At 32.9% G+C, this 10,222-nt stretch overlaps 1 protein-coding gene and 2 long non-coding RNA genes across 3 annotated transcripts; 2 read left to right on the forward strand and 1 right to left on the reverse strand.

Moving 5' to 3' along the window:
• On the forward strand, window positions 1–618 carry LOC136273749 (uncharacterized). Its single transcript, XR_010711984.1, has 3 exons — window positions 1–175; window positions 311–369; window positions 519–618. It is a non-coding gene; the product is annotated as an uncharacterized lncRNA (long non-coding RNA).
• A 1,922-nt stretch (window positions 619–2,540) lies between these two features.
• Window positions 2,541–4,355, reverse strand: LOC136273410 (uncharacterized). Its single transcript, XM_066077818.1, has 2 exons — window positions 3,713–4,355; window positions 2,541–3,573 (listed from the first exon to the last, which is right to left on the reverse strand). The coding sequence occupies exons 1-2, from the start codon at window positions 3,755–3,757 to the stop codon at window positions 3,043–3,045; spliced, it is 576 nt and encodes a 191-aa protein (XP_065933890.1). The 5' UTR covers window positions 3,758–4,355; the 3' UTR covers window positions 2,541–3,042.
• Window positions 4,356–5,733: 1,378 nt separating this feature from the next.
• LOC117692938 (uncharacterized) lies at window positions 5,734–8,204 on the forward strand. The gene is made up of 4 exons (XR_010711622.1): window positions 5,734–5,868; window positions 7,186–7,294; window positions 7,451–7,512; window positions 7,638–8,204. It is a non-coding gene; the product is annotated as an uncharacterized lncRNA (long non-coding RNA).
• Window positions 8,205–10,222: the final 2,018 nt, after the last annotated feature.

The raw sequence follows: 10,222 nt of genomic DNA on the forward strand, positions 1-10,222 counted from the left end.
TTTTAGACTATCAAATACAAAAAAGTTTAAAAGTCAATTTTAATACTATAAAATGATACAAGAAAAACGTACATTTTATTTCTTCAGAAATGAATTCAGAATACATGAAACTGTTTTTGATTTCCGTCCTTTTGGGGAATAACTATGCTAACGATGGGATCTGTAGCAATAACACGTATGTACTCATATACTGTCCTACTATTACCAGATGGGCCACCATTTTATATATTAATTTCTATTACTCTATGTAAACAAAGTTATATTTATCATTATAAATTACAGTAATCATTGATTCACTTTGAAATTTCAGAGTTATTCCAAAATGTTGCACGAGCTATATGTACGATGACACATTGCAGCAATGTGTAGGTCAGTATGGGGAACTCTTGTTTTAGTAAAATGAAGTATTTGAATGTAGAGCTTAGCTGAGAATTATTTGTAACGAAGCATTACATTTGATACCTCTATGAACTGTAACCATAACTTTGATGTGTTTATTGTTACATGCCGTGATGCAGCTTGTATTGGAAGGTTCGGTTACAACTGTATCCAAAGTTGTCCTCTCGGATATTATGGACGACGGTGTAATGAAACTTGTAATTGTAATTCTACTGTGTGCGACGAAGTGACAGGATGTTTAAAGGCTACATCAGGCAAGCAATGTTTTTGTTTAATGCTTACCTTTTTTTTTAAATTTTGTTCTATTTTTTCCTTTTGTCGAGGGCAATTGCATGAGTTTTTGTCGCGTTTAGAATATTAATCAGACGAGTGTGCACATGTAGTGAAGAAATCTTGTAATCGGAAAACTGTTAATGTCTTCACCAACCAACACATAAAACATAAATATACTACGTGATTTCAAGCAGTGTATTCTAATATTGATTGAATAATTGAAAACCCTAGGCCTGGAAATAAGTGGTGATCCTCAAATCTAATAGGATTGCTTTCTCTGTGAGGCTTGTTGAACATATCAAAACCTGATACATGTATTTGATATATACGGTAAATATCATTAACAGGCTCTGAAACTAGGACACAATCGTGTTTCAGATAGTGTTATGTAACTAGTTTTCTAGTTTGTTACATATTTCATAAAATTAATATGCTAATGAAATTATTCAAGAGTAAAAGTGTAGCAATAGCTAAGTACTACGTCAAGAAAAAACGAGACCAGAATCCCCGTTGTCAGCACAAAAGACAGCTTAATTCATGGTACAGTCTCTCTCTCTCTCTCTCTCTTTTTGACAGTGTACAACAGATTTTAAGCATTACAATTTCAGAGATCGATTTTTTGTGTTGTAGATCGCAGTACTTGCGCCTCGTCATCGATCTATATCGATGTGATACACCCCAGAACTACACCAGTTCGGGTCGTGGAACAAATAGACCAAACAGAGTACTCGGAAATAAACTGAGGCAAACTGTTCCCATAAACTACCAAAGAATAAGTCTGAACAGGATGTCTGTTATAAACCGGATGACACAACTAAAGTTTCTCTTAGATTTAACAAAGAATATGTTTACTACAAAACATTTCTAGTTGTGCTTTCCAATAGCTGTCACTGTAACATTATAGATATTGATGTTGAGGTGGCTGACTTTTTGTTTTCATTGCGCATGTTTTTGCGCAATATAGTATAATACATGGTACTTATCCTTTTAAATAAATGTTTCGCTACCATTTATGAATTGAACACTATAATCAAAATATAGTTAAAAATATTAAGATTTGTTAGGAAAATTTTTATTTTTCAAACAATTTTCCGTTGTTTGATAGGTGACACTGATATTGTGCTTTCATGACGTTATGGTAATATGAAGATTAGTAAATGTACAATATTAGAAAAAAATAATAAAAGTAAAAAGGTTACCCATTGCAAATATCAGGGTAATTGTTCTGTATTTTTGAATAATTCAACCATACCAATTTATAATTGTAATACTCCAAATGAATCATAGCAAAATATGGTGCATATTGATATTGATATTATTGATAATATATTGATATTTTGAGAAAACAATTATTAAAAAGAACGTTATAAATCAGATGGTAGAATTTGATATTTTTTTTTACATATAAGGTAAAAATTGATATTACATATGAAATATTACAATTTGAGAAAATCTCTATCAAAGCATTTTTAAAATCTGCTTCGAAGTGCGAAAATTGACAAATCCTCTGAATCATTATTGAAAATGTATCAGTATTTTGATATGGCCCCCAACAAAACCTAGACGGTAAATTTTCTTGAAACTTTTCAAATATACTCGAGCTTGTGTATAATATTTAATCAAGGTTTAAAATAAAGAGTTTTCCTATAATTGTTGTTGGTGCGCTTTCTTGAATAACTGTTTACAAAGTTTTTATCTTTCAACTGAAGCTTTTTTATTTAAACTAAATGTGTCCTTCCGATTATTAGCGTTTTGTTTCCATCCTGAATTAAAAGGAATGTCTATTATTTCAAGTTGATGGTTACTTGATATATATTGTAGAATTACAATGCAATAATTTTGATGGCATATTCAAACAAACACATATATTGATAAATTACCGAGATTTATTCAGAATGGACAAATAGTAAATGTATATCCTTTCTTGATATCAATGGTTATAAAACATTCAATGATAAGGAAGGCTGGGTGGTCAACAAACTACTCATTAGATCTACTTTAATTAGGTAGTATTTCTTTCATCATAAACCTTTATTTAGTTTTGAAGATTTCAATTCTTTAACTTTACAATTAAAATTTTCCTATTATCTATATTCAGAGACCTTTCTCTATGGAAAATTAATCGTGCAAAGAAACTCTTTAGCTGAGGCGTTCTTGGCATTAAAACTGACTGCTGAGATTGGTAGCTTTGTTAGGTATATATGCATGTACATGTATATGTATAAGAATGTAACACTGATAAAATGGAAACTTCGTTTGTTATCTACATATTTCACCACTCTGCATCTAATGGTCTAACAATGTCGCTATTAATACAGACATGATAGCCAAACACGGTGTCTTATACATGACGAAAACCGAGAAATACGCTTAAATCCAGACCATTTTAATCCTATCCTCCAAGAGCTCAGGCTGGTTTTGGTATATGTATTCTGCCTGGGGTACGGACAGGGATCTTGGAACCGTGCATGTACCCAGTGGTTGTAGGTGGCTGTAGGAGGGGTCACGTGTCTCCATCACAACAGCCTGCTGATTCCCGTGGTTCAGCTGATTGTAAATGTCCTTTTCGTTGTCTTTGTTTATCGGTCCATTAGATGAACATCGGTTTGAATTGGCATCATATTCGTTCTCTTTGCTGGGTTTGTCTGCTGCATTGGCAATAGAACGCAGATTTTGGTAATACTCTTTATCAGGAAGGAAGCCATCCTGATGTACAGCAAAAGAATTTTCATAACGATTTTCCTGTAAAATAAGATCGTCCTCCCTATGACCGCTAGGTTTGTCTAGGTTCATACCGAGACTCTTGTCGATAGCGTAGTCGAACTCACTTAAAACAGAGGGCGCCACTGGTTGCTGGGGAAGAACATCCGGGCCATTTCCGACATAAGAGTAGACATTTTCCTGTAAGAAATGACAGCATAAGATATATTCCTCCAATGTTACAGGAATTAAATAGGAATTAAATAGATCATTATACAAACATTTTGTGTTGACAAAAACAAGGAATATATATAGACAATTAACACAATTTAATACACACAATTTCTGTATTGAATCCCTCGGTGTTGTCACGACTGCGCTCCATTGTATGCGGTATGTTGTCTCGATTTTCATCATTTAATCTATAAAAATACGGTTAATATCAGATAATGTGAAGACATTTATTTTGAATATTAAAACGTCGTGAGAAAAAACAGATTAAAATCATTTTAGATTCATTCTATTTAGATTAAATACGAGCTGTGACAATAACATGCTAGGAAGTTTCCAGTATAACCAAAATCGCTGCTTTCCAATCAGTACATCAAACACTGATTACACATTTGGACTGTCAGTCAAACCGAAGTTGAGATTTTTTTTTATCTTTTAACAAAATAAATCTTAAGGCTTACGGTTTTTGTTTTTAAACACTTTCTAACCACAAGTTATTATTAACTTGTTTATTAGCCAACAGAAACAAAATGAGGAAGTTAATTATTTGCTACAGTGTAGCCTTGAACACAAACACAGCAGACGCTTCAAAGAGGACAATTTGGGGTCAAATGTAACAGTTTTTCATCTAGAATGTTAGAGGGATGCGTTACCATAATTTTTTCAAAAGACGATTTGATATTTTTGTAATTTGACATGCGTATGACTTACACCATAACCTTGCCTTTTAATACTAGCATTACATATTATAAAGACCTTATATTAAATTTAAAATTATATTATAAATTACCTTTATATTATAAATTATCTTTTTCGATCAGACGTGGTACATATTGTCAAAGCGGCCACATCCAGTAGAGCCCCGCCCACCAGAGAGACACCGACGAAGGCGACCCCTGGGGATTTATTCACGTCATCAACCATGACGTAATACTCAGAGGACACAGTGATATGGGCCACAGACCAGTATGTCAAATAGTTCTGGTTCAGACAACGAAACGATAAATATTATTGATCATAGAAGAAATAGATGTCATCGATGTTTGTGTGTCCCATCCCTGTCAACACTATTAAGATCGGATGTTAAAGCTAAATTTGTCAATATGGTAGTTTTTCCTAGTTTAAAGTCCTTAGAAACCTTTGCACGTTTCCTACTAATTAAAATACTCTTACTGGAACAAATGGTTTCTGTTCAGCAGTGACGTCGACAACAGAAACAGATTTATCTGCATGGGAACGTGTACATATATATTGGCATGCATTCAAAAAATGAAAACATTATCAAAGGGACCTATAAACGATTATAGTATTTTAAGTTTCTTTTTCAAGTTTTAAAGGCTAGAATGATAAATTGTTAATATGTGTTTTTATTTCTAAATCATTTAAATGTCAAATATTGAGTTATAAGTTATAATTCTTAATATCGTGTTAACAATCATTAGGTCATAAATCCCAAGTATGACTGTAATTTAGAACTTTGAGGCTAAAGTGTTGTTTATTCTTCCCTATAGTTGATAGATACGTATTTTGAATATAAAGTCGTTTCCAATATATAGTACATGTATAAGAAAATAACATATCTTTCCACAAACTTTACCCATTTTACAAATCTGAACAAAATTGACAAAATTTCAACATCAATAATTAACTTCAGTTGTTGAAAACAGATGACACTTCATTCCATTTGAAGCTTTTAGCTCTCAAAGTTCAAAAGAACATGATACAAAGGATCCAGATTAAACTTTTCTTCCTTCTTTTCCAAAATGAATCCAACATATGCAGTACTGCATTTGATTGCAATGTTTTCTGGAATTAGTTTTTGTTTTGCTGAAATACAGGAGGATGGCGTTTGTGACAACAACGGGTACGTTCACTTAATTTTGTTTCATTTTATTATGTTACAAAAGGTAACACCATGAATGTCATCATAACGAGCAAGAATCATCATTTCTTTCAGAACCATTCCAACATGCTGCACGGGCTATATATACGATGGTGATATGAAGCAATGTAAAAGCAAGTGTCGTTGCGTGTATTCATTTAATCTTTAATTTCAGAAAATCGTTTGTGTCTGAGTTAAAAGCAAATTTCACTTCAAGGTTTACTGAAGATTTTGTTCTCTCTTAAAGTCTGTGTCGGACGATTCGGTACCGATTGCAAACCAAACCTGTCCTACTGGACACTATGGGAGGGAATGTATCAAAAAATGTGCTTGCAATATCAACCTGTGTGACGTAGTTTCGGGATGTTCAACAACTGCAACAGGTGCACAGCCACTTACTTATCAATTTAACGTCAATGTGAATGCATTGATAATCCTTGTATATAAAATTTGATATCCTATTTTATTCATCTCAGAAATGTGGTGTATATTACCCCTGTGATAAAACCTAAAAGTTGTTTTATCAAACGGGTAATGCTTTATCGAATACTTCCGGTTCGAACTATTTATGACATAGACCCTGGCTATGACGCTCAGTGCCAAATTTTGAAATATTTTCCACATCACTATATCTACTATAAAAAATGGATTAAAGATGGATTTTGTCAAAGATTCAAATACTTGTAACAAACATGAAGCAAAACACAAAACTGTGTTGTTTATAAAACTGAAAATCACGTTAGCCATCAATGAGTTCACTCCTGACGACTTGATGAAAACAGGACACTTTGGTTGTGTTTTTATACAAGAACTTACCGGAATAATGTCTCCCAACACTTTTATTTCACAACCACTGTTCAGTAAACATCCTTAGTCTATATTTTCAACTTAAAATCATTAGGCTAGTGCTTGTTTTATAAAACATCAACAACTGTTCCTCATTCGAGTAAATTCAAACCAACGAACTTTCGCAAATTTTTGTACGTCAAAAAACTTGATTATTCAAGTCTTCTGATCAGTATTTCCATTTAATTAAAAAAGAGTAAGCTCGAAAAAAATTTATTCAGAGATAAAAAATTATTTCAAGGTTATTTCAGTTTGATTTATCTCCGAAATGACGTACTTAATTGTATTGCGCAAGGTCACAATAACTGCATTTCACAACATTGCATCATTGTTTAAATCTTTGAAAAAAAATCAATTCGGGTCATATAAGGGGCTGACTCAAAAGCTTCATAATATAAATCAAATAGTATGAGATAAATAGAAAATGTTTAATTGTGTGATTTTATATTTGCTTTATCCAACTCGTTTAAATGGTTATATTCGCTTGGCAAGTCTCGCAAATATATACACCATTACAACTCGTTGGATAAAGCAAATATAAAATCATACAATATAGATATCCTCTATATGTCGAGCTTCAGGTTTTAAGCTCAAAAACTTTTCAATAAATATTTTACTATTTTTTTGTATACCAATGTATTCTCTAATCTACTATGTGTTGAGTCCTGACTCCCGTTCATCTAAAAATCCTTAAAAATAAACTATCGCATTTATTACGTACTGTTAACAATCTTTACTTTGTTATTAAAAAGGGAAATACAAAAAATAAATAAATAAAAAAAACACCCCCAAAACAAACAAACAAACCCACCAGCGAACTTTGAATAATGTGACGATGAAGATATATTTTTCAGGTAAAGAGTTAGAAAGAGGGAATTTGGGATTGTTTGTACATCTTACATTGTCTTTATCAGCATTCATCATTGTTGTTTTGGTTGGCGTACTTTTAAGAATGGCCTACAGGTACGATTGATTCTGATCGCAATGCATACACAATAATTTACTGTGATTGTTTAAGTTCATCTTTATAGAAAACGTAATCAGTACATCTGTATTTCGGTTGACAATAATTGGACAGGTCGTTTAACATAACTGAATATTTTGGATAAAACATTTCAGATTGCATAGAGGAGCGAGGACAAGATACGATGCCATACAAAATAGAAGTGATAGAACAAATGGTATAACACTTTTTTGGTCTATCTTTTGCTTGTTTGTCTGTATGTACGTCTGTCCATCTGTATGTTTATTTGGCTGTTTGAATGCAATGCACGATATAACATCGATACTTTGGATTTATTTTCAGTTGGAAACATGACGACAGCAGCATACACTAGTGTACTGTGTCCAAACAGATCACCTGTACAAGGTGTACAACAAAACGATCAAATGTATGGAGATATCGTAATACCGCAAGAACAAAATGAAAAAGAATTACATTAAATAGACCAAAGAGAGAACAGCTGGTGTGTTTAAAACAAAGTACTTGGTAATATTGAAAGTGGCCTTCGAACCATTATACTCAGTATATTCAACAAGTACATATATCTGTTACAGAAAGAAAGGAGAAGCACGATCTATGCCACCATACTGAACGTATAATAGAAGATTGGTATTATGTTCATAAATATCTTCATTTCAGTTTGATTTAAGACAAAACGCAAGTCAGATATTTTTCATAATATATCTTGTAAATGTAATGTGTAAATGAGTTCACTCGCTTCTTTGCTTGTCAATGTAAAATTAAAAGGCATACAATTTTTCTAATTACTGATTAGATTTATATTCAATATCAAAATGTCCCTACTTTGTGTATAATCAAGGATGAATCAAGAATAACAAATGATTGGCAATGAAGTAGGAAAACCTAACTTCTGCTTAACTATTAGATAGGCAAGTTCCAAGGACAGGTCGGCTCTACGGGCCCCTAACCCTGGCACTTGCTATCTTCCCTGACAAACTGTCAGTAGTGTGGTTTACAAACACCCTTAATATACAATACCACACAATAGAACAGCTTCGGCTCTATTCGGGCCACTGATCAAATTGTGTGGGTCCAGAAGTTCAATATAAAATTTCCGTTACCTTTTCCTTCCACTGCTCAAACAGGAATGACCCCAAATCTCAGCTTCTCTCACTTTTATACACATATACATATATATATATATATATATATATATATATATATATATATATATATATATATATATATATATATATATATATATATATATATATATATATATATATATATATATGTATATATATATATATCTTTTTATAACAATCAGGATGCAATTATAACTAAAGTGAAAATTTATGAACACTTGTAAACGAATATAAAAAGTGTTTATGTTTCTTGATCTAAAATAGATCTATTAAGTTTTAATTTACAATAGCAACCAGGAGGTCTTTATCGTTAGCAGTGATATTCATAAACACTTGTAAACAGATAAAGCCCATGTCATTTGGAGTAAAATTGATCATAAAATTATTCTTAAAGGTTTCAATGTTTCACTAATATTTGAACATGAATTTTTAAGAGAATGTTCTATTAAAAACAATATAAGTTATTCGTAGTTCTGAATATGGTTTTTAGTGTAAATTGGTTTATTTTTTATATCATTTAATGAAATAATGAGAGGTATGTCCAATGCACGATGTTTTATCAATATTGTCGACATCGCAATGTTGGCCAATATCGAGTTAACATCATATTAACATAACTATTAAATTTGCATTTGCAACGTACCATTTATATCCTGTGTACATTTTCGATATCGCAATGTTGACCAACATCGAGTCGACCATGTGTCCACATCGTGTGTCTTGTTTCCTGTTTACATCGTCGACATCGTTGACATCGCAATGCTGATCGATATCGGGTCAACATCGTGGGTACATCGTACCTCTTCTATCCTGTTTACATTGTCAATATCGCAATGTTGATCGACATCGAGTCGATATTGTGTATACATCGTGTGCCTTCTTTTCTGACAGTTGACATTGCAGTGTTGATCAACATCGTGTAGACTCCGTGTCTACATCATACGTCGTATTACTTGTTTACATCGTCGACATCGCAATGTTTATCGACATCGTGTAGACAACGTGTCTACATCGTACCTCCTATATTCTGTTAACATCGTCGACATTGTCGATATCGCAAAGTTGACCAACATCGAGTCGACATCATGTCTACATCGTGTTCCTTCTTTCCTGTTTACATCGTCGACATTGCAATGTTAATCGACATCGAGTCAACATCGTGTCTACATCATACCTCTAACACATGTATATTATGTTTACATTATGTTTACATTGTCGACATTGTCGATATCGCAGTGTTAACCAACATAAAGTCGACATCGCAATGTTGATCGACTTGGAGTTAACATCGTGTCTACATCGTACCTCTTATATCCTGTTTACATCGTCGACATTGTCGATTATTCAATAATGACCAACATCGAGTCGACGTCGCAATATTGATCGACGTCTACATGGTATGTCTTCTTTCCTGTTACATCGTCGACAACATTGCAATGTTGATCGACATCTAGTCAACATCGTGTTTACATCGTACCTCTTATATCCTGTTTACCTCGTCGACATTGTCAATATCGCAATGATAACCAACATGGTGATATTCTATATGTCTTACAATGTATATTTCTACTTGCGATATAGACAATGTAAATTCAATATTGGTTCAACATCGTCGACATTGCGATGTCGACAATGTCGACGATGTTAACAGCAAAGAAATATTGGCAATGTTGACGATGTAAACTCGATATCGGTTCAACATCGTCAACGTTGCGATGTCGACGATGTAAACGGCAAAGAAATATCAGCAATGTTAACGATGTAAATTCGATATTTGTTCAA

The sequence above is a fragment of the Magallana gigas genome, chromosome 3, assembly GCF_963853765.1.
Source record: "Magallana gigas chromosome 3, xbMagGiga1.1, whole genome shotgun sequence".
NCBI classification, from domain to species: Eukaryota; Metazoa; Mollusca; class Bivalvia; order Ostreida; family Ostreidae; genus Magallana; species Magallana gigas.

What these genes read in the sequence shown, in the direction of transcription:
- LOC136273410 (XM_066077818.1), bottom strand. Translation starts at nt 3,757, where the DNA reads ATGGAGCGCAGTCGTGACAACACCGAGGGATTCAATACAGAAATT. An exon ending in AGGGATTCAATACAGAAATT is followed by an intron (nt 3,574 to 3,712) that starts GTGTGTATTAAA and finishes CATTTCTTACAG; the next exon opens with GAAAATGTCTACTCTTATGT.